Here is a 25,107-nt window from a genome sequence, read left to right on the forward strand (position 1 = left end):
TGTTAAATGTCGGTGTTCAGAGAGTCTTGGGTATCCTCGAACAAGAAACACAAAAAGTTAGTATGGAGGTATAGCAGGCAATTAGGAAAGCAAATGGTATGTTGGCCTTTATTGCAAGGGGGTTGGAGTACAAGAGTAAGGAAGTCTTACTACAGTTGTACAGGGCTTTAGTGAGACCTCACCTGGAGTCTGCGTACAGTTTTGGTCTCCTTACCTAAGGAAGGATATACTTGCCTTGGAGGCAGTGCAACGAAGGTTCACTGGATTAATTACTGGGATGAGAGGGTTGTCCAATGAGGAAAGATTGAGTAGAATGGGCCTATTCTCTCTGGAGTTTAGAAGAATGAGAGATGATCTAATTGAAACGTACAAGATTATTAGGGGACTTGACAGGGTAGATGCTGAGAGATTGTTTTCCCTGGCTGGAGAGTCTAGAAATAGGGGGCATAGCTGCAGGATAAGGGGTTGGCCATTCAAGTCTAAGATAAGGAGGAATTTCTTCACTTAGAGGGTTGTGAATCTTTGGAATTCTCTACCCCAGAGAGTTGTGGATGCTGAGTCATTGAACATATGCAAGGCTGAGATGGATAGATTTTTGGACTCTAGGGGAATCTAAGGATATGGGGATCAGACGGGAAAGTCTGAGATTGAAGATCAGCCATGATCTTATTGCTCGAGGGGCTGTATGGCCTACTTCTGCTCCTATTTCTTATGTTCTTATAATGGGACTTAAAATAGACAAATCTCCAGGACCCGATGGTTTCCAACTCAAGGTATTCTGACTCACTGTGAAAAAAATAGTGAACAATTCATATCAAACCTTATCTCACCAACTGTTTGCTTGGTCTGTCTTCAGAGAGATTGAAGAGGTATATATGTGAAAATATGAATATCCAGTGCAGAGTTATACAATGGGTTATGCTATTGTGCAAGTAGATATAGGACAGTGTGAGTCAATGTTTGATTATAGTAAGATGATCAGACCACTTACAGAGCAACTAATGCCACTAAGCTTGAGGAGGTATCCAGGGGAGACCTGAGTTTTTAAGTTATATTTATTATTTTTACACCTAATATAATTATCTTGTGTTTAGAAATATTCAATGCTTTAGGTGCTCAGCTTGTCTGAATTCTGTTTGAATATTTGGCTTCCTAATTCACAATACATTTTGTGTAGTTGGCAAACATGACCATTTTTCGTACGACTTCCACGTACAACTGATTACCCTATCAAATGGTAAAACTACTGAGGTCACTATTGTAAGAGTTAATGGTTATTTTTTCATAGTTTGAGTTTCATTTTATGTCAGAGTTTTATCCACCAATGTGTACTTCCTCCATTAAAAGAGAGCCAATTTGTTGATTATAAAAATTTTAAGCAGTCATATAATTTTACAAGTGTTCCTTTGGGCAAATGTGCCTGTGCTGGTTCTCTGAAGAGCTATCCACTTATCCCATTCTCCTAACTTTTCTCCATACCCTTTTAATTTTTTTCTTTTAAATATTTATCCTCCTCCCCCATAAAACATACTATGGCATTTCCTTCCAGCACCGTTCCTGGTAGGGCATTCTGTGTCCTAAGAGCCCTCTTATCCTTCTCTGATCTTAAGACTCACCTCATAACTAAAGCCTCTCATTGCTGCTGTCATTTTAGTGAATCTCTTCTCCACCCTTTCCATGGCTTTGACATCCTTTCTAAAATAGGGTGCCCAAAATTGAACCAAGAATTGTGACTGCAGCCTAACGAATAATTTGTGTAGCTTTACATTACCGCCTTGTTTAACTGCCCCTTTTTGTAAAACCTAGGATTCCATATGCTTTTTTTTTTACAGCTTTATAAGCTTGTCCTTCAGCTTTTCCAGATGTGTATTTGAATTCCTAAGTCTCTCTGCTACTTTATTCCTTTTAAAATGTTACCATTTGGGTATATTTTCTCTGACATTTATCAGTTCAATCCACCAATCTGTCTGTCCTCTCCTGAACTTGCTACAGTCATATTCACAGTTTTTGTAATCTGCAAATTTTAATATTACGCCTCTTATTCTGACCACTTTTTTCATCCCTCCAATCCAAAAAGGATCCATTAACCACTGCTCTTCATCAACAAGCCACATTTGCGGCATCTTATCAAATACCTCTTGAAAATCCACAAACACAACACTTCATTTCCTTTTATCAAAACACTTCATTAAGAATTCTACTAAACTGGTCAGACATGACTTGTCTTTTAGAAATCTGTGCTAGCTGTCCTTAATTAACCCTATCTTTCTAGGTGAGTTTTAATTTTATGCCACATAATGGCCTCTAAAAGCTTACCCACTAACGATGTTAGGCTGACTGGTCAACTGTGGACTGGTTTATCCCTTTCTCCCTTTTTGAAAAAAGCCCAATGCATTGGCAAATCTCCAGTCCTCTGGCACAACTTCCATATTCAAGGATGTTTGAAAAACTGTGGTCAGAACTTCTACTGTTTCCTCTCTGACTTCCCTGAGCATTCTAGGATGCATGCTTCAGGGTCTGGTGTCTTTTCTATTTTTTGTTTCCACCAATTTTTTCAGTATTTATCTATCTAATTATTTCACCACCTCCTCTTGTACTTCCACTAACACAATCTTCTATAAAAACTGCAGCAAAGTACTCATTTAGTACCTCTGCCTTTTCTTTATCCTGGAGAAGATTTCCTTTTCATCTCTAATTGGCCCTACCCTTTCTTTAACTATTCTTTTACTTTTTACATGTTTATAAAATGCTTTACTATTTCCTTTTGTTATTTGGCTGTCTTTCTTTTAGCCTCTCTATTCTTTTTTTGCTTTTCCTCTATATTTTCTACATTCAGCTTGATTTTCTTTTGTATTAGCCCAGGATTTGCCATCTGCCTTGTTTTTAAGTCTCATTTTGATTTTAATTTCTCAACTCATCCAAGGAACTCTAGGTTTTGCTGCACAACCTTTCTCTAAGTGCCTTTAATCTTTGATCACACTTTTTTAAAAATCAAACCTGACTATGTCCTGGTCACTGTTTCTTAGATGCTTCCCTACTTTTACGTTACTTACTTGCCCTGCTGTTGGACTAAAAACATACTGATCCAGAAAGCAGTCCTGGACACATTGTAGAAACCGCTCCCCTTCTGTGCCACATATCAATCTATCTTTGAGTAATTAAAAGATGCCCACTTTTATAGGCCAATTGTGTCCCTGCATTCTTCTCTAATTTATTTACATTTCTCTTCTATATTTCCTTTCCAACATTTGGTAATCTATAACATATTCCCAATAGAATAAGATTTCCCTTTTTATTCCTTAACTCTGACCAGATAGATTCAGTATTTGCACTATACCCTATATTTTTTTTATTCGTTCATGGGATGTGGGCGTCGCTGACCAAGGCCGGCATTTATTGCCCATCCCTAATTGCCCTTGAGAAGGTGGTGTTGAACCACCTTCTTGAACCGCTGCAGTCCGTGTGGTGAAGGTTCTCCCACAGTCCTGTTAGGAAGGGAGTTCCAGGATTTTGACCCAGTGACAATGAAGGAACGGCGATATATTTCCAAGTCGGGATGGTGTGTGACTTGGAGGGGAATGTGCAGGTGGTGTTGTTCCCATGTACCTGCTGCTCTTGTCCTTCTAGGTGGTAGAGGTTGTGGGTTTGGGAGGTGCTGTCAGCGAAGCCTTGGCGAGTTGCTGCAGTGCATCCTGTGGATGGTACACACTGCTGCCACTGTGCACCGGTGGTGAAGGGAGCAACTGTTTAGGGTGGTGGATGGGATGCCAATCAAGCGGGCTGCTTTGTCCTGGATGGTGTCGAGTTTCTTGAGTGTTGTTAGAGCTGCACTTATTCAGGCAAGTGGAGAGTATTCCATCACACTCCTGACTTGTGCCTTGTAGATGGTGGAAAGGCTTTGTGGAGTCAGGAGGTGAGTCACTCGCCGCAGAATACCCAGCCTCTGACCTGCTCTTGTAGCCACAGTATTTATGTGGCTGGTCCAGTTAAGTTTCTGGTCAATGGTGACCCCCAGGATGTTGATGGTGGAGGATTCGGCGACGGTAATGCCGTTGAATGTCATGGGGAGGTGGTTAGACTCTCTTTTGTTGGAGATGGTTATTGCCTGGCACTTATCTGGCGCGAATGTTACTTGCCACTTATGAGCCCAAGCCTGCATGTTGTCCAGGTCTTGCTGCATGCGGGCTCGGACTGCTTCATTATTTGAGGGGTTGCGAATGGAACTGAACACTGTGCAATCATCAGTGAACATCCCCATTTCTGACCTTATGATGGAGGGAAGGTCATTGATGAAGCAGCTGAAGATGGTTGGGCCGAGGACACTGCCCTGAGGAACTCCTGCAGCAATGTCCTGGGTCTGAGATGATTGGCCTCCAACAACCACTACCGTCTTCCTTTGTGCTAGGTATGACTCCAGCCACTGGAGAGTTTTCCCCCTGATTCCCATTGACTTCAATTTTACTAGGGCTCCTTGGTGTCACACTCTGTCAAATGCTGCCTTGATGTCAAGGGCAGTCACTCTCATCTCACTTCTGGAATTGAGCTCTTTTGTCCATGTTTGGACCAAGGCTGTAATGAGGTCTGGAGCCGAGTGGTCCTGGCAGAACTCAAACTGAGCATCGTTGAGCAGGTTATTGGTGAGTAAGTGCCGCTTGATAGCACTGTTGACGACACCTTCCATCGCTTTGCTGATGATCGAGTGTCGACTGATGGGGTGGTAATTGGCCGGATTGCATTTGTCCTGCTTTTTGTGGACAGGACATACCTGGGCAATTTTCCACATTGTCGGGTAGATGCCAACGTTGTAGCTTTACTGGAACAGCTTGGCTAGAGGTGCAGCTAGTTCTGGAGCACAAGTCTTCAGCAGTACAGCCGGGATGTTGTCGGGGCCCATAGCCTTTGCTGTATCCAGTGCACTCAGCCGTTCCTTGATATCACATGGAGCGAATCGAATTGGCTGAAGACTGGCTTCTGTGATGGTGGGGATATCGGGAGGAGGCCGAGATGGATCATCCACTCGGCACTTCTGGCTGAAGATGGTTGCAAACGATCTTGTCTTTTGCACTCACGTGCTGGACTCCGCCATCATTGAGGACGGGGATGTTTGCAGAGCCTCCTCCTCCCGTTAGTTGTTTAATTGTCCACCACCATTCACGGCTGGATGTGGCAGGACTGCAGAGCTTTGATCTGATCCGCCGGTTGTGGAATCGCTTAGCTCTGTCTATAGCATGTTGCTTCCACTGTTTAGCATGCATGTCGTCCTGAGTTGTAGCTTCACCAGGTTGACACCTCATTTTTCGGTACGCCTGGTGCTGCTCCTGGCATGCTCTTCTACACTCCTCATTGAACCAGGGTTGATCACCTGGCTTGTTGGTAATGGTAGAGTGAGGAATATGCCGGGCCATGAGGTTGCAGATTGTGCTGGAATACAATTCTGCTGCTGCTGCTGGCCCACAGCGCCTTTTGGATGCCCAGTTTTGACCTGCTAGATCTGTTCTGAATCTATCCCATTTAGCACGGTGGTAGTGCCACACAACATGTTGGATGGTGTCCTCAGTGCGAAGATGGGACTTCGTCTCCACGAGGACTGTGCGGTGGTCACTCCTACCAATACTGTCATGGACAGATGCATTTGCGACAGGTAGATTGGTGAGGACGAGGTCAAGTAAGTTTTTCCCTCGTGGTTGGTTCGCTCACCACCTGCCGCAGGCCCAGTCTGGCAGCCATGTCCTTCAGGACTCGGCCAGCTCGGTCAGTAGTGGTGCTACCGAGCCACTCTTGGTGTTGGACATTGAAGTCCCCCACTCAGAGTACATTCTGTGCCCTTGCTACCCTCAGTGCTTCCTCCAAGTGGTGTTCAACATGGAGGAGGACGGTAGGTGATAATCAGCAGGAGGTTTCCTTGTCCATGTTTGACCTGATGCCATGAGATTTCATGAGGTCCAGAGTCAATGTTGAGGACTCCCAGGGCCACTCCTTCCTGACTGTATATCACTGTACCGCCACCTCTAGTGGGTCTGTCCTGCCGGTGGGACAGGACATACCCAGGATGGTGATGGAAGAGTCTGGGACGTTGGCTGAAAGGTATGATTCTGTGAGTATGGCTGTCAGGCTATATCATAAGTTCCAGTGCTGATCTTAGATTAACAGCGTTGCCCCTTCTCCCATTTTTATCTTTGGTATCCTGCCTTAATATTTGTTTTAAACATGCTTACTTATATAAATGTTTTTAATTCAATCTTTTCTTTCCTCTCCAGCTGTAAAAAAAACACCCACCACTGATAGTACATCTAAGCCTAAGCGACCACCTAAACCTAAGAAATCAGAGCATGTCGATTCTGACTCCGACTTGGGCTTTGGCATGCCAAAAAAGGCAGCATCAGCAAAACGGAAGCAGACGCCTAAACCTAAGAAAGCAGAACGTGTCGACTCTGATTCCGAGTCAGACTTGGGCTTTGGCATGCCAAAGAAATCGGGAGGAGCAAAAGGTATGTAAACATTGACTTTTGTACCAACAAAACAGCTACCACGTTTTTCAATTCATCTTAAAATCTCTCTGACAATAATACTGAGCGATTTCCTATCAGGTAAAAGCCGAGGAAAGAAGAGAAAACAATCTGGCTCTGAAGATGATGAATATTCTCCTGTGAAGAAGTCTAATAAATCATCAGCAAGCAAGGTTTGTACATAGTGTTGCTATATTACAAAAATTGTGTGTTTTTTCTAGCCCTCTTTCAAAGTTTGTCGATAAATAAGCCAGTTTAAAAAGTCTATACAAACCAGGGGTAGTAACTTTTCAAACTGTGATATGGACCTTATCACTAAAATGACCTAGAACTTATTAAGGCTAAATGTCTTTTGTCTGAAAATATAAATGTTAACTAAAAATTTATACTTATACAAATGTGTGACATAGAATTCTCCAACAAGAGAGAGCACAGCCACCTCCCTTTGACATTCAATGGCACTGCCATTGCCGAGTACCCAACCATCAACAGGCTGGAGGTCAACATTGACCAGAAACTGAACTGGACCAGCCACATAAATGCTGTCGCTACTAGAGCAGATCGGAGGCTGGGTATTCTGCAATGAGTGGCTCATCTCCTGACTTCCCAAAGCCTCTCTACCATCTACAAGGCACAAGTCAGAGGTGTGATGGAATACTCTCTACTTGTCTGGATGGGTGCAGCTTCAACAATACTTAAGAAGCTCGACACTACCCAGGACAGAGCAGTCCACACCCCATCTACTGACTTAAAGATCCACTCCCTCCACCATTGGCATACCGTGGCTGCAGCACGTACTATCTACAGGATGCACTGCAGCAAATTGCCACAGCTTCTTCGGCAGCACCTCTCAAACCTGCGACCCCCACCACCTTGAAGTGCAAGGGCAGCAGCAGGTGCATGGGAACACCATCACCTCCAAATTTCCCTCCAAGTAACGTACCATCCTGACTTGGACATATATCGCTGTCTCTTCATTGTTGCTGGGTCAAAATTCTGAAACTCTCCACCTAACAGTGTTGTGGGAGCATCTTCACCACACGGACAGCAGTGAAGAAGTCCCACTACCACCACCTCAAGGACAACTAGGGATGGGCAATAATTTCCAGTCTTGCCAGTGATGCCCACATCCTGAGAATGAACATAATAAATATGGAGTCCTTCATGTCTCAATCTGTTAAATGCTGCAGATGCACCTCTGGTTCTGTTGTTTCAGCAGGTTTCCTCAGCCTCGTCTATGATTTTATCAGCCCAGGCTCTTTGATCATTCCTTATAGCTCGCTTTTCTGGAAGTTAACTTCGCTGTAGAGAGCTATGTTCCCTGCAAGGCATGCAGCACATGTTCTTTCAATGATGTCTGGAATATGTGAAGAAAGCCACTCCTTAGCCATTCTCTAGATCCATTACAGAGGTCAAACTTTCTTCCTGCTGCTTTCATAGTTGGAGCTTTCTACAGGTGTGGTGAACAAATGGACACCACTTCAGGTCTGTGATCAGAGTAAAATTCTAGAGACCAGAAGACTCTGCATTGCCTAACTGATTTCCACCTATTCCCTACCAGAATGTGATCATCCAGCAATGAATAATCTTGTGTTTGAGCCAAGATCGTGCAATGCTAAGGTTGTACTCCCGACCTCTCATTTAAAGAATGTGGGCCACCGCACCACTGTCCCCCTTCCTGACTTCCGATTTCCCTGGCCTCCTTTCAGCGGCCCGATCTTGGTTTACTGTTCGCCAGCTGTCTGTTTGCGCCACGCCAGCTCCATTGAAATGAGGCCAAATATCGGGTGGTGGGGGTGGGGGGGACGGCGCGACACATTCAGGCGCAGGGAATAGATCTTGCGTCCGAATTTCTACCCCATAGACTCCAAGAAACTTTCTATAGTAGCCTACTGTTCTGAGAAATAGTCTGGTATTCAACATAGTCTTAGGAATTGTAGTTAAAACTGTTACATTTCCAGGATCTGGCTTATTTGACAAGGGCCCAAAAATTCCTCAGCCTTGGAGGATGGAACAAGGACATATAGCAAGCAAGGGGACTTGGTTTCATCAGGTCACTACCCTTCTTAATGTTGGGAAATTCTGTCCTGAAGGGATGGGGCTAGCAGTATGACGTCCCCTGCCAGATATCACACCAGTTCCTGCGGTCAGGGGAAAGTTTGGCTGCATGATGCAGGCGTGCTTGTTGTGTAAATATGGAAGTGGATGGCTCACATCAGTTTTCTAAATGAGCCCCCTTTTCATTAATGGCCCCATTCCTGGGATTTGGGACAGTGTTAACATCAGGCCGGCTGGAAGTCTCCCTCTTCTACGTTTTCAGTGGTGGAAAGGACATAAGGAATTTTGACTCCCATTATGTCCAGGAATGTTATTTCCATCCTCAAAAATGTTTTAATTTTTGCAGCCAATCCTGCTTTCTGCAGCCAGGAGAACACTTGCCACAGATCTTTCTAATGTTCCAGTATCGCCACAACAAATTAGTTCAGATACACTACACAACAGTTGTAAATCAGACCAGCCAACACATGATTTATAAGATGCTGGAATGTAGCAGGAAATGTTGTACAAGCTAAATAGTAATACCTTGAATTGGAACAACCCTCAGCTAGAGTAAAATGCCTTCTTGGACCTGCTGTCAGAATGTACAGCAACTTGCAGATATCTAGAAGCCAGGCCCAGTGTGATTTACTTTTTGACAAAGTCTAAAGGGTTATCCACTCGAGCCATAGAATATCTGTTTTTAACAGTCACCCCATTCAATCTTCTGTAGCTGGCGCAGAATCTAGCTTCCAGATGGTTTTGGGACAGTGACCACAGGACAAGCCTGTGACTTGCTCAACTATACCTTCAGCTAGTATCTTCTCTATGTTTTTTTCATTGGTGACTCGTGATATGGGGCTATGGCAAAGGGAGAAAACTTTCTTGTGTTGTTGTATGTAATCATATCAGTCTGCTCCAGTTGTCAGAAAACAGCAAATAATTGCCTAGCTACCTTCTGTTTTAGCTCTCTGTTCGTTACGGAGCAAACGGAGCTAAGGGAATTTGTGGTCTTACAATTTGTAGTTCATTAGATCTATCAACAGATTTCTATCTGACTGAAAACAGTTTATGAAGAGCCTTCCCATTATTTGTTATTGAATTAAACCTGGTCATACAGATCAGGCTCTGAAATTCTCAATTAATGGATAGTCCTGATTGAATTTTTCCCACCAGCATTCAGATGTTCTGTTGGCTACTCCAGTGGGTCTGGTGCTCATAGAATTTGCCACTGCAAGGATTGGGCCTATATAAGGTCTGGTGATTAACTGTGAAATATTGATGAGTTTTGCTGTTATCCCAGAAAATGTGGATTCCTGTTTGTCATTCTTTTCCCTGAATAAATTTAAAATATGCTGTTCTGCCCCTTCTTGTGCTGGTCTCCTTTCCTCAGGAAATCCTAACAGGTTCTTTCCTGTCAGTAGCTGCCCTGGCTATAATTAACTCTTCCCCTGGGTGAAAAATGTTTGAGGAGTTATAGTGCAGGCCAGCTTGTGAAGTTGGGTACACCACAACCAAAACATTTTAGCTGCCAGTCCCTTGCTGGAGATGCTGACATTACTTTGCTTTTTCCCCATTTTTGGTACTCTAAATCTGCTATACACCATAGCAGATTATACCAGTACAGGCATATATGTCAAATCTATAGTTCCTAGTACAATTTGTTATTCACGATAGGCCTTCTCTGAATTACTGAGATTTGATAAGCGTCTGTGAAGGATGACACACAAACTTTTTTTTAAAATTCGTTCATGGGATGTGGGCGTCGCTGGCAAGGCCGGCATTTATTGCCCATCCCTAATTGCCCTTGAGAAGGTGGTGGTGAGCTGCCTTCTTGAATCGCTGCAGTCCGTGTGGTGAAGGTTCTCCCACAGTGCTGTTAGGAAGGGAGTTCCAGGATTTTGACCCAGCGACGTTGAAGGAACGGTGATATATTTCCAAGTCGGGATGGTGTGTGACTTGGAGGGGAACGTGCAGGTGGTGTTGTTCCTATGTACCTGCTGCTCTTGTCCTTCTAGGTGGTAGAGGTTGTGGGTTTGGGAGGTGCTGTCGAAGAAGCCTTGGCGAGTTGCTGCTGTGCATTCTGTGGATGGTACTGCAGCCTCAATGCGCCGGTGGTGAAGGGAGTGAATGTTTCGAGTGGTGGATGGGGTGCCAGTCAAGCGGGCTGCTTTGTCCTGGATGGTGTTGAGCTTCTTGAGTGTTATTAGAGCTGCACTCATCCAGGCAAGTGGAGAGTATTCCATCACACTCCTGACTTGTGCCTTGTAGATGGTGGAAAGGCTTTGGGGAGTCAGGAGGTGAGTCACTCGCCGCAGAATACCCAGCCTCTGACCTGCTCTTGCAGCCACAATATTTATATGGCTGGTCCAATTAAGTTTCTGGTCAGTGGTGACCCCCAGGATGTTGATGGTGGAGGATTCGGCGATGGTAAGGCCGTTGAATGTCAAGGGGAGGTGGTTAGACTCTCTTGTTGGAGATGGTCATTGTCTGGCACTTGTCTGGCGCGAATGTTACTTGCCACTTACGAGCCCAAGCCTGGATGTTGTCCGTGTCTTGCTGCATGCGGGCTCGTACTGCTTCGTTATTTGAGGGGTTGCGAATGGAACTGAACACTGTGCAATCATCAGTGAACATCCCCATTTCTGACCTTATGATGGAGGGAAGGTCATTGATGAAGCAGCTGAAGATGGTTGGGCCTAGAACACTGCCCTGAGGAACTCCTGCTGCAATATCCTGGGTCTGAGAAGATTGGCCCCCAACAACCACTACCATCTTCCTTTGTGCTAGGTACAACTCCAGCCACTTGAGATTTTTCCCCCTGATTCCCATTGACTTCAATTTTACTAGGGCTCCTCGGTGCCACACTCGGTCAAATGCTGCCTTGATGTCAAGGGCAGTCACTCTCACCTCACCTCTGGAATTGAACTCTTTTGTTCATGTTTGGACCAAGGCTGTAATGAGGTCTGGAGCTGAGTGCTCCTGGCAGAACCCAAACTGAGCATCGGTGAGCAGGTTATTGGTGAGTAAGTGCCGCTTGATAGCACTGTCGACGACACCTTCCATCACTTTGCTGATGATTGAGAGTAGACTGATGAGGTGGTAATTGGCCAGATTGGATTTGTCCTGCTTTTTGTGAACAGGACATACCTGGGCAATTTTCCACATTGTCGGGTAGATGCCAGTGTTGTAGCTGTACTGGAACAGTTTGGCTAGAGGCGCAGCTAGTTCTGGAGCACTGCAGCCGGGATGTTGTCGGGGCCCATAGCCTTTGCTGTATCCAGTGCACTCAGCCGTTTCTTGATATTAAGTGGAGTGAATCGAATTGGCTGAAGACTGGCTTCTGTGATGGTGGAGATATCTGGAAGAGGCCGAGATGGATCGTCCACTCGGCACTTCTCTCTGAAGATGGTTGCAAACGCTTCAGCCTTGTCTTTTGCACTTACGTGCTGGACTCCACCATCATTGTGGATGGGGGGATGTTTACAGAGCCTCCTCCTTCCGTTAGTTGTTTAATTGTCCACCACCATTCACGACTGGATGTGGCAGGATTGCAGAGCTTTGATCTGATCCGTTGGTTGTGGAATCGCTTAGCTCTGTCTAAAGCACATTGCTTCCGCTGTTTAGCATGCATGTGGTCCTGAGTTGTAGCTTCACCAGGTTGGCACCTCATTTTTCGGTACGCCTGGTGCTGCTCCTGACATGCTGTTCTACACTCTTCATTGAACCAGGGTTGATCCCCTAGCTTGTTGGTAATGGTAGAGTGAGGAATATGCCAGGCCGTGAGGTTACAGATTGTGCTGGAATACCATTCTGCTGCTGGCCCACAGCGCCTTTTGGATGCCCAGTTTTGAGCTGCTAGCTCTGTTCTGAATCTATCCCATTTAGCACGGTGGTAGTATCACACAACACGTTGGATGGTGTCCTCAGTGCGAAGACGGGACTTCGTCTCCACAAGGACTGTGCGGTGGTCTTTCCTACCAATACTGTCATGGACAGCTGCATCTGCGACAGGTAGATTGATGAAGACAAGGTCAAGTAAGTTTTTCCCTCGTGTTGGTTTGCTCACCACCTGCCGCAGGCCCAGTCTGGCAGCTATATACTTCAGAGCTCGGTCAGTAGTGGTTCTACTCTTGGTGATGGACATTGAAGTCCCCCACCCAGGGTACATTCTGTGCCCTTGCTACCCTCAGTGCTTCCTCGAAGTGGTGTTCAACATGGAGGAGGACTGATTCATCAGCTGAGGGAGGGCGGTAGGTGGTAATCAGCAGGAGGTTTCCTTGCCCATTGAGATTTCATGGGGTCCACAGTCAATTTTGAGGACTCCCAGGGCCACTCCCTCCTGACTGTATACCACCTCTGGTGGGTCTGTCCTGCCGGTGGGACAGGACATACCCAGGGATGGTGATGGAAGTGTCTCGGACGTTGGCTGAAAGGTATGATTCTGTGAGTATGGCTATGTCAGGCTGTTGCTTGACTAGTCTGTGGGACAATTTTGGCACAAGTCCCCAGATGTTAGTGAGGAGGACTTTGCAGGGTCGACTGGGCTTGGTTTGCCTTTGTCGTGTCCGGTGCCTAGTGGTCCGATGCTGGGTGGTCCGTCTGGTTTTATTCTTATTATGACTTTTTTTTAAGCGAGATTTTACAACTGATTGGCTTGCTGGGCAATTTCAGAGGGTAATTAAGAATTAACCATATTACTGTGTGTCTGGAGTCACATATAGGCCAGACCGGGTAAGGACGGCAGGTTTCCTTCCCTAAAGGACATTAGTGAACCTGATGGATTTTTACGACAATCCAGTAGTTTCATGGCCACCATGACTGATACTAGTATTTTAATTCCAGATTTTATTTAATTAATTGAATTTAATTAATTAAATAAAATCAGCTGCCGTGGCGGGATTTGAACTCATGATTCCGGATTATTAGTCCAGGCCTCTGGATTACTCGTCCAGTAACATAACCACTATGCTACCATACCCGTTGCCACTGCACAGACATGTGGGTAGTGATTCCTCAGGCCCATTGCTTTGTAGCGAGGGTTTCCTGTAGGATACGGGGATCCCTGTTGGGGGTTAAGAATGCTTGTTTAAGTAATTTGGACACTTCCAACTATTTTGTAATTTCCCTTTGGCAAGCTGAACCACTGATGATGAAGGATTTAGGAAATTATCCAGATGATGTTGTTCCCCACCATTTCCTTATATATTGACTTCTGATTTAGCCAGTCGCTTGGTGTATGTCATCCATCGTTATTAAACACAGTGGGATTCTTATTGTTGTATTCAACTGAACGCGGTGACTACCACAATGGCAGCCAACGACTGGCTTCTATCAGGGGATGTGCTGGCAAATGTGTCTGGTTCCCCATCTCAAATTGAGCCTATCTACCAATAGAGTTCTGGTTGGGATACTTGTCACATGGCTCCCCCAGCTCCTGTCATTGATTTAATTTCCCCTTCTAGAGCTGCTAAATCCTGATGCCAAAGGTTTACGTATTCTCCTTTGATTATGGGTTTTTTTTCCAACCCCTCCCAGCTACTGCTTTGTAGAGTTTATATTCCCTTCCCACCATGAATCGGCAACTTTACAGCAAAATAAACAGAGATAAAGTATCTTTACCAGGCTTCAGTTTACACACAATCATCGAATCATACAGCACAGAAGGAAGCCATTCGGCCCATCATGCCTGTGTCAGCTCTTTGAAAGAACTATCCAGTTAGTTCCACTCCCTGCTTTTTCCTTATAGTCCTGCAAATTTTTCCTTTTCAAGCATATATCCAATTTCATTTTGAAAGTTGTAATGAATCTGCATCCACCACCCTTTCAGGCATTGCAATCCAGATCAACATTCTGCATAAAATAAATTCTACTCATCTCCCCTCTGGTTCTTTAGCCAATTACCTTCACTCTGTGTCCTCTGGTTACTGACCCTCCTGCCAGTGAAAACAGTTTCTCCTTATTTACTCTTATCAAAAGCCTTCTTAATTTTGAACAGCTCTATTAAATCTCCCCTTAACCTTCTCTACTGTTAGGAGAACAATCCCAGCTTCTCTAGTTTCTCCACATAACTGCAGCCCCAGCTCTTTCTAAATGGTAAAAAGTTAAAAACAGTGGATGTCCAAAGGGACTTAGGGGTTCAGGTACATAGATCATTGAAGTGTCATGAACAGGTGCAGAAAATAATCAAGAAAGCTAATGGAATGCTGGCCTTTATATCTAGAGGACTAGAGTACAAGGGGGCAGAAGTTATGCTGCAGCTATACAAAACCCTGGTTAGACCGCACCTGGAGTACTGTGAGCAGTTCTGGGCACCGCACCTTCGGAAGGACATATTGGCCTTGGAGAGAGTGCAGCGTAGGTTTACTGGAATGATACCCGGACTTCAAGGGTTAAGTTACGAGGAGAGATTACACAAATTGGGGTTGTATTCTCTGGAGTTTCGAAGGTTATGGGGTGATCTGATCGAAGTTTATAAGATATTAAGGGGAACAGATAGGGTGGATAGAGAGAAACTATTTCTGCTGGTTGGGGATTTTAGGAGTAGGGGGCACAGTCTAAAAATTAGAGCCAGACCTTTCAGGAGCAAGATTAGAAAACATTTCTACACACAAAGGGTGGTAGAAGTTTGGAACTCTCTTCTGCAAACAGCAATTGATACTAGCTCAATTGCTAAATTTAAATCTGAGATAGCTAGCTTTTTGGCAACCAAAGGTATTAAGGGATATGGGCCAAAGGCAGGTATATGGAGCTAGATCACAGATCAGCCATGATCTTATCAAATGGAGGAGCAGGCACGAGGGGCTGAATGGCCTACTCCTGTTCCTATGTTCCTATGATCTCTCTTCCAGCACCCCCTTTAAAATTGTACCATTTAGTTTATATTGCCTCTTCTCACTCTTACTTCCAAAATGCAGTACTTCACACTTCTCTGCATTAGATTTCATCTGCCATGTGTCTGTTTATTTCACCAGTCTATCTATGTCCTCCTGAAGTCTGCTACTATCCTCCTCACTGTTCACTACATTGTGTCATCTGCAAACTTTGAAATTATATCCATGTCTTGGTTATTAATAAAAGGAGCAGTGGTCCTAATACCAGACCCCTCAGGGACACTACTGTATACTTCCCTCCAGTCTGAAAAACAACCATTCATGACTAATTTCTCCTTTCTGTCTCTTAGCCAATTTTGTATCCATGCTGCCATTGCCTATTTAATCCCATGGGCTTCAATTTTGCTACCAAGTCTATTATGTGGCATTTCATCAAAAACCTTTTGAAAGTCCATATACACATCAATTGCACGACCCCCATCAACGATCTCTGTTACTTCATCAAAGAACTCAAATCAAGTTTGTCAGACACAATTTGCCTTTAACAAATTAGTGCTGGCTGTCATTTATTAGCCCATGTTTTTCCAAGTGACAATTTAAATATTTTTTCAAAAATCGTTTTTATCTCTGGCTCTGTACAGTGGCTGTGAAGCAGCTGCCATTATGACAGTTGAACTTTAAATCCAATTAACATTGAAAACCTAAACAAAGCCCAAGATTCAAAAATGAGGATAGGTGAATAGCTATCTCAGGAAGCTGACAAAGGCATGATGGGTTGAATGGCTTCCTGTGCTAATCCCAGATGAAAACCTAATTGATGCAGGAGAGGGTGCAGGATCTGCTGAATAATTTCTTGGCTTTCTGCTGGTATGCTGCTGATATGTGATTGTGAACTTGAGGTCCCCAGAAACTGCTACAGTTATATTTTGTACAGCCACTAGAGGCTCTAATATGGCATTGGACTCCGATGGAATATAATGTGGGAAAATGTTAAGTTATCCACTTTGGGAGGAAAAATAAAAAAGCAAAATATTATTTGAATGGAGAAATACTACAAAATGCTGCGGTACAGAGGGATCTGGATGTCCTCGTACATGAAACACAAAAAATCAACATACAGGTGCAGCAGGTAATCCGGAAGGCAAACTGAATATAGGCCTTTATTTCTAGGGGGATGGAGTATAAAAGCAGGGAAGTGATGCTACAACTGTACAGGGTGCTGGTGAGACCACACCTGGAGTACTGTATACAGTTCTGGTGCCCTTATTTAAGGAAGGACATACTTGCATTGGAGGCAGTTCAGAGAAGGTTCACTAGGTTGATTCCAGGTATGGAAGGGTTATCTCATGAGGAAAGATTGAACAGTTGGGTCTATACTCATTGGAGTTTAGAAGAATGAGAGGAGATCTCATTGAAACATACAAGATTCTGAGGGGACTCGATGGGTAGATGCTGAGAGGATGTTACCCCTCATGGGGGAATCTAAAACTAGGGGGCATAGTCTCAGAATAAGGGGTCGCCCGTTTAAGACGGAAATTAGGAGGAATTTCTTCTCCCAGAGGGTCGTGAATCTTTGGAATTCTTTACCCCAAAAAGCTGTGGCGGCTGAGTCACTGAATACATTCAAGGCTGAGTTAGACAAATTTTTGATCGGCAAGGAAGTCAAAGGATATGGGGAAAGTGCGGGAAAGTGGAGTTGAGGTAAAAATCAGATCAGCTCCTATCTCTTATGGTCTTATAATGGTCTGCCGCATTACCACCGCTGACCTGAGAGGCAGATGTTTGTGATGTTGCTGTTTAAAGGCAAGTCCTCTGATTGAACAGTACAGTATAAGCAGGAACAAACTCCTGCAAAGTCCCTGAAACTATCCTTAACCATTGTCTGTAATCTTGTTCCATTAAAGCTGGTGACTTGATTGGGGAATCAGCAATGAGAGGTCATCAATTTAAAACTGTGAGAAGGGTTAGGAGAAATTTCTTTATACAACATTGTTAGAGCATGGAATTATTTGCTGCAGGGAGTGGTTGGGATGGAGACCATTGCATCTTTTAAGGGAAGTGTATATTCATGCTAAGGGATCTGTGGTGTTACAATTTGTGGTTGTCAATCTCTGTATATTTATGTCTGATTGAATTTTTTTTTAAGAAGAGGCAGATATAGGGCTTGGGGAGAGAGCAGGGCAGTAGGATTGGTTTAAGTTTGCCGAATCAAAGAGACGCTGGGCTGAATGGCCTTTTGTGCTGTAAACTTCTGTTATTCTATTCCATCTTGGAGTACCGTTTGCATTACATTAAGTGGGGGAGAAATATTAAGAGAAGCCCTCCAGTGGTGTTGTGCATGTACCCATTGTTCCCACCGCAGATTCCACTGATACAGCTATTGTTAATAGTATTCAGCTAACACACACGCTCTGTGATGGCACTAGTAAGGCTGATCGGGTAGTAGGAAGCTGCATGCATAACTTACACATGTTCCATCTATGTCGTACAGGGAACCCAAATGGCCATGCTGGGACTCTGAAGGTCCCTTTGTCAACCTCTATACCTAACCCTTCTTCATCTGTGCTGTATGCATCACCTAATAATGCCTCTTCTGAATCACTGTACAGGATGTCCTTGGTGGGTGTTTGCTTGCTTGAGTTAGTGCTGGTGCTATTTGCATTGTGGGCTACAGCAAGGCTCTGATTTGACTCCACTTGTGAGGATTCCGCTAAAAGACAGGACATTCGGAGTTCACACATGCTGAAGGCAGCATTTACTATAATAATATGTGCTCCGTAGACACTAACCGTGGTTATGGGTTTCACAACTTCCTCAACATCAACCTCATCCTCTAAGATCTTGCATTGGCAACGCGGTTGTTATGTGGATCGGGGAGGTGGGGAGGAGGAGGGTGTTTGCTTGCTTCCATTCACTTGTTGCTTTCTTTTAATAAATGTTATGTTAACCTGTAGGGGAAAAAGCAACAGGTCATGTTGCAAAGTATGATTAGTAGGCTTCTGTAGTGCTATTTGAATTAGCTATGAGTTTTGACCTAGGTGAATTTGCGACAACACTTCCTGTACAGGTCACTTTCTGCCTGCCCTTATAAATGACTACCTTGCATTTCTCTTCGGGTCATGTATCTTTTCTTACATTTCCTGCCTATTGCCCTGGGTAGTTGTTATGCTTGCTGTCTTCACTGCACTGTTCTGATCCCCCTTAGATGTCACATTTGTTACTGTCCACTCCAAGTTGAAATTATGCACTCCATTGTCATAAGATCCAAAGTTTGGCTATTTGAACCCCTTAATGGCCTTACTAACAGCTGTTTGGAAGTTTGTGAGTTGTATTGAAGTTGTTTTCATTTACTGCATGGAACTTCATAAAAGTTAATGAAACCATATGCAGCTGAGATCAGTATCATTAATCTGATCTGTTACTGCAGGTTGTGTATAAATACTGCTGTCTTAGAAAAGAAAAATAATGCTCACTTACTAAGTGCAATTTGAATTCTATGATTATTGGTGATAAGTTTCTTATACTTAAAGCTGATTGCTAGACCTCATTTTGGCACAAAGAGTTAGTGAACAGCTTTGTTATTGGGCTCATTATATTGTTTGATTTCTGCTGAAAATTGTATGAGTTTCATGTTGCAGGAAACCACTACGCTGACAATTTACTCACTATATCATTACTTCCACAGAAAAAAAATTAGCATTTTTACAGCACGAAAGGAGGCCAATCGGCTCGTTGTGCCTATGCTGGTTTTCTTTTTTTTTCCTAACAAGCCCTGCCTGGAGAACCCCTTCAGTTTCCCCACCCGCTACTAGCCCAACTTGTACCTTCCGATTCATGTCGTCTTTATGTACATAGAGCTTCTACTGGTTAGAACCAAAAGTTATACCAATCTAGGTAATTGTTTATTTCCAGTGGGAATATAATCCTGACTGAACTCCTCACCGGGCGGAGGTTAGTGAATTTGGGTAATAGTGTATCTTTGTTATCCCCAGAAAAGACCGAACACACCAGGGAAAGTCAATACTATATTTATGCAGTTACCACCTCTTGAATGATCATCCTTGAAATGATCTATAAAATAGTTTTTCAGCAATTTGTATGTTTTAACCAAGTAGTAGTGTTTTGATCTGATGGTTCAAGACAAGAACTTCAGCGATACAAGCCAGGTTGATCATGCAGAAGAATCCTAGTTTACCTATCACATATATACTGGTCCTTATTCGGTAAAAAAAAAAGTTGAACGTTCACACATTTCCCCTTAAAACTCTTATTTTAATGCTGCTTGGCCTCTTTGTGCTAAACTTTTCTCATGTTGACCTCAAAATTTCAATGCTGGCTTCTCCAGTCAAAGAACTGCAGGTATGGTCAGAATATGGACTTGTAAACAAGGGAGTGAGTGGAGGGGAAGAGATGAACAAAATGGCAGTGTGGTGGAGAGAATTTTGTTGGTGATTTTTCTTTCTGCTGTAGAGTGATGGCAATTCCTATTTGTATGTGGAAATTGAATTTATTTAAAGAACGAGTAAGATGATGTACTGATAATGTCACCTTAAATGGCAAGGGTCTATTTATTAATCTCTAGATCAGTGCTAAAATTGAAATTTTTTTTAAAAAGAAATATTTGGTAGATATAGTATTTTCTTTTATAAATGGAAGACTGGTTTCAACAAAAATATCCTCCCTATATTTTCCTTCCTTCCTTAATGGTAAATGAATTTAGATTGCCCAGACGACAATAATCAGTGTATTTTGAACGGCTGCTAATTTTTCTATAAATTATTAGTAAAATGAATAATGTAGAATGATATTAGTTCAAACATGAAAAGCTGTTTATTCCAGACTGAAATCATATAGAACCATAGAAAAGATACAGCACAGTAGGTGCCCATTCTAATCACACCTTCCAGCACCTGGTCCTTAGCCCTGCAGCTTACAGCGCTTTAGGTGCTGGTCCAGGTACTTTTTAAAAGAGTTGAGGGTCCCTGCCTCTGCCACCAATTCGGGCAGCGAATTTCATACACCCACCACCCTCTGGGTGAAAAAGTTTTCCCTCGTGTCCCCTCTAATCCTTCTGCCAAACAGCTTAAATCTATGTCCTCTAGTTCTTGAACTCTCCGCTAGGGGAAACAGGTACTTCCTGTCCACTCTATCTGCGCCCCTCATAATTTTGTACACCTCAATCAAGTCACCCCTCAGCCTCCTCTTCTCCAAGGAAAACAACCCCAGCCTATCCAATCTCTCCTCGTAGCTGCAATTTTCAAGCCCTGGCAACATTCTTGTAAATCTTCTCTGCACTCTCTCCAAAGCAATTATGTCCTTCCTATAATGTGGTGACCAGAACTGCGCACAATACTCTAGCTGTGGCCTTACCAGCGTTTTATACAGTTCCATCATTATATCTCTGCTTTTGTATTCTACACCTCAGCTAATAACGGCGAGCATTCCGTATGCCTTCTTCACAACCTTATCTACCTGTACTGCCACCTTCAGGGACCTGGGCACACGTACTCCAAGGTCTCTCACTTCTTCTACCCCTCTCAATATATTCCCGTTTACTGCGTATTCCCTTTTACTGTTTGCCCTCCCTAAGTGCATTACCTCACACTTCTCCAGGTTGAACTCAATATGCTACTTTTCCGCCCACTCTACCAACCCATTGATATCTACAATAATCTTTTCCTTCCCTTCCAAGTATGTCAAAAAATATGCCAAATATGCAAATGGTTCTGATTTGATTTTTAAAGGTATCTATTTTTGATATATTAATCCTAGAAATCTAAAAAGTCAATATACGATGATGAAGATGGTGAAAATGATTTTGCGACAGCTGACAACGTTCGATCAAGCACACATTCTGATGCATCTCAATCAAGGCTGGGCCGAGCCAAGAAAGAGGTGAAATATTTTATAGAATCAGATGAAGATGACTACGACGATGATATGTATGATTAAATGTTTTAAAAAAAACAAAACTCCAGCAAAATAATGTATCTTGTCTTTTTATTTTTGTCTCTTCTATCTGATTCTTTTGTACATTTTGGCTCGTTTTTTGTGAAATTGTACCTGTTTTTATTGTGTAGATGTTTTTAACATTTTATCATGCATACATGCAATTTTATTCACTTTTTTACTTATTATAAAATTCATGTCTGTTTTGAGTAGCCTTGTAGAAATGTGATAGAATGCTGAAAGCACACATTTTAACTGTTCAAGTGAAAAAGAATTGCAAATCTGAATGCGCTTTTTTTAAAAATGATCTTGAAATAAACTTTTAGAAATGGACCTTTGTGCAGTGATCTCATTAATGCTAGATAAATAATTGGGTATGAAGCTGAAAGTATTAATTTATATCAGGTGGTGTTATTTTTGGGTGGGATGGCTGGGAGAAACTCACTCAACTTTCCAAAGCCAAACCAAAAAAGCAAATGGACCCAATGCATTTTTTTTTAAATTCAAGAAAATTTAACAGCGACTTCAGTAAATCGATCAGAAACTCTTGGATTTTAATATTTTGAAACTGATGAACTTTGTTTAAATCAAAGCTACAAAAACCTAACAAATTAAGAACACATTGATTCAGGCTGTCAAACACAAAAATAAAATTATCTTGAAATTTTCTTAAATAATATTAGCACTTGAATTCATTAAGTGGTCATGCTTCCTCTAGTTACAGAAAATGGTAGTGTAACGTCTAAAGAATAATTTGAGCCCCTGTGCTTGCTTTCTTTACATTTAGAATTCAGAACAGCTTTATTGTACAGTTTTACATTTAATCTATTAAGTTTTTTTTATTTGAGAGACGCACACCAAGAAATAGATAAATTAAACGAGAAAAATACTGCAGATGTTGGAAATCTGAAATAAAAATTGAAAATGCTGAAAATACTCAGCAAGGTGGTCCTGCAACCTCTTCCCCCCCCCCCCCCCCAAAGGCCAAAGATTAATCGTGTTGGATTAAAGTTGAGCCTAAAGTTCAGCAGTCCTCTTAAATAATGGAACATGGGCTGCAACCTCTCACACTCCAGGAAAATATGGAAAAGGGTTTCCTCCTGGCCACATAAATATATATTCATGAAATGGCACAAAAAGGTATTGGTTTCCATTGGTCTCCCCAAGGGTGCAAGGATGAATCCCAGAAAACAGCCTTTGATTGGAGGCCCATGCTGCACTGCAAGATGTTACGCCGAGGCATATCCAGATAGAAGACCAGAGCAAGAAGTGGAGAGTGTGCAAGAGCAACCTATGCAAGGAATCCCTCCATGTAGAATGGAATGGCATGGAGGGAATTTTCGAGAGAAGGTTCAAGTTGTGAGGCAGAGGCTCCTGAGGGAGGATTCGGGGTCTTGCGTCAATGAGTAACTCCGAACGGAAGTAAATTTGGATGGAATTGCTCCGTGTGCTTGAGCTTCCTCAATACACCTAGTGGAATTGGGGCCGAGTGTGCCTTTCAGTGTCTGGATGGCTTTGGCCGCAGGCCAGACGTAACGCTAGGACATCCGGGCAGCCAATGCCACTGCTGTCATCCAGTACGTTAATTACTCTGGCTGCCGTCACAACCAGGGCTGGCCTCTCCGCCACCAATATTGTGGAAGCCGACAACGCGGAGATGTGCGATATAGAAGAGGAGCCGCTCTAATGAGATAGTGTGTACCTTGGACGGGGGAGAGCTCCTGCTGGAGGCACCCGTATTCGACTCTAATTGGGTCCCGGTAGAAGAAATGCAGCTTCTGCGAAGGTGTGTGTATTCTTGTAATTTCTTGAAGTAGAGCTGCCTGTCATAGTTCACAGTAAAATGTTGACTCTTTTCCCTCCAAACTCTGTTACTGGAAATGTGTACCCCATTCACCTCAAGTTTTTCTAGCGCAGTGACATAATGCCTATCAAGTGTTTCCAGACCCCCATTCTCCATCCTAGGTCCAGCTTTCCCCTCACACCCAGAGTAAGCTGGACACTCCCCTTCCACACCCACTCCAACTTTTATGAATGTGGTTTTATGAAAGGGAAATAGTGTTTGACAAATTTATTAGAATTTTTTGAGGGTGTAACTAGCAGGGTAGATAAGGGGGAACCAGTGGATGTAGTATATTTGGATTTTCAAAAGGCATTCGATAAGGTGCCACCTAAAAGGTTGTTATACAAGATAAGGGTTCATAGGCTTGGGGGTGATATATTAACATGGATAGAGGATTGGTTAATGGACAGAAAACAGAGTGGGGATAAACGGGTCATTCTAAGGTTGGCAGGCTGTAACTAGTGGGGTACCGCAAGGATCGGTGCTTGGGCATCAGCTATTTACAATCTAAATGACTTAGATGAAGGGACCGAGTGTAATGTATCCAAGTTTGCTGACGATACAAAGCTAGGTAGGAAAGTAAGCTGTGAGGAGGACGCAAAGAGTCTGCAAAGGGATATAGATAGGTTAAGTGAGTGGGCAAGAAGGTGGCAGACGAAGCATAATGTGGAGAAATGTGAGGTTACTCACGTTGGTAGGAAGAATAGAAAAACAGGATATTTTTTAAATGATGAGAAACTATTAAATGTTGCTGTTCAGAAAGATTGGGTGTCCTTGTACAAGAAACACAGAAAGTTAGCATGCAGGAACAGCAAGCAATTTGGAAGGCCAGTGGCATGTTTGCCTGTATTGCAAGGGTGGTGGAGTACAAGACTAAGGAAGTCTTACTACAATTGTACAGGGCTTTGGTGAGACCGCACCTGGAGTACTGTGTACAGTTTTGGTCTCCTTATCTAAGGAAGGATATTACTTGCCTTAGAGGTGGCACAACAAAGGTTTACTAGATTGATTCCTGGGATGAGAGGATTGTCCTATGAGGAGAGGTTGAGTAGAATAGGTCTATACTCTCTGGAGTTTAGAAGAATGGGAGGTGATCTCATTGAAACATTTAAGTTTCTGAGAGGGCTTGACAGAGTAGATGCTGAGAGGTTGTTTCCCATCTGGAGAGTCGAGAACTAGGGGTTGTAGTCTCAGGATAAGGGATCGGCCATTTAAGACTGAGATGAGGAGAAATTTCCTCACTCAGAGAGTTGTGAATCTTTGGATTTCACTGCCCCAGAGGGCTGTGGATGCTCAGTCGTTGAGTATATTCAAGGATGAGATCAATAGATTTTTGGACTCGAGGGGAATCAAGGGATATCGGGATCAGGCAGGAAAGAGGTGTTGAGGTCGAAGATCAGCCATGATCTGATTGAATGGTAGAGCAGGCTCAAGGGGCCGTATGGCCTACTCCTGCTCCTATTTCTTATGTTCTTAACTCCAACTCTTGCTTTCTCCCGGCTACTCCTCAGCCAATAGCTGCCAAGTTCATTTACATGGCAGCAGTGACTGGACTTCAGAGTAATTAATTGTATGTGTAGCACTTTGGGATATTCTCAGAGATGTGTTAAATACTACATAAATACAAGTTCTTTCTTTTTCAATTACCCATATTGCAGCAAGTCTCTGATAGCTGGACCCTATTTCTAGCTTAGTACATGTCACATCAAAATCTCTATCTATGCTGGGCTTTACAAAGGTAAGTGATAGATATTGAGTACATTAGTAAAGAAACACGTTTGAAAGCCACACAGTGAACACATACAAAAGAGAAAGACAAGGGAAAAGACTTACAGAAGGAGTCAGACAGAAACAATTGACTTGGATAATGAATAAAAGTGAAAAACAAAGACAGTGTGACACAGAATGGGAAATAAACAGACACAGTTAAGAAAGAGAT

General features: G+C 43.2%; 1 protein-coding gene across 2 annotated transcripts in view; it reads left to right on the plus strand.

The window, feature by feature from the left end:
• The window catches only part of top2b (DNA topoisomerase II beta), a 159,172-nt gene extending 137,514 nt beyond the window's left edge, over positions 1-21,658 (plus strand). For both annotated transcript variants that reach the window (XM_068002898.1, XM_068002906.1), the window contains exons 35-37: positions 6,258-6,488; positions 6,588-6,679; positions 21,149-21,658. In XM_068002898.1, coding sequence (XP_067858999.1) covers positions 6,258-6,488; positions 6,588-6,679; positions 21,149-21,328 — 503 coding nt within the window. In that variant the 3' untranslated portion in view covers positions 21,329-21,658. The remainder of the gene's footprint in view (positions 1-6,257; positions 6,489-6,587; positions 6,680-21,148) is intronic.
• Positions 21,659-25,107: the final 3,449 nt, after the last annotated feature.

Source organism: Heptranchias perlo, chromosome 2 (assembly GCF_035084215.1).
Source record: "Heptranchias perlo isolate sHepPer1 chromosome 2, sHepPer1.hap1, whole genome shotgun sequence".
In the NCBI taxonomy this organism is placed as follows: domain Eukaryota; kingdom Metazoa; phylum Chordata; class Chondrichthyes; order Hexanchiformes; family Hexanchidae; genus Heptranchias; species Heptranchias perlo.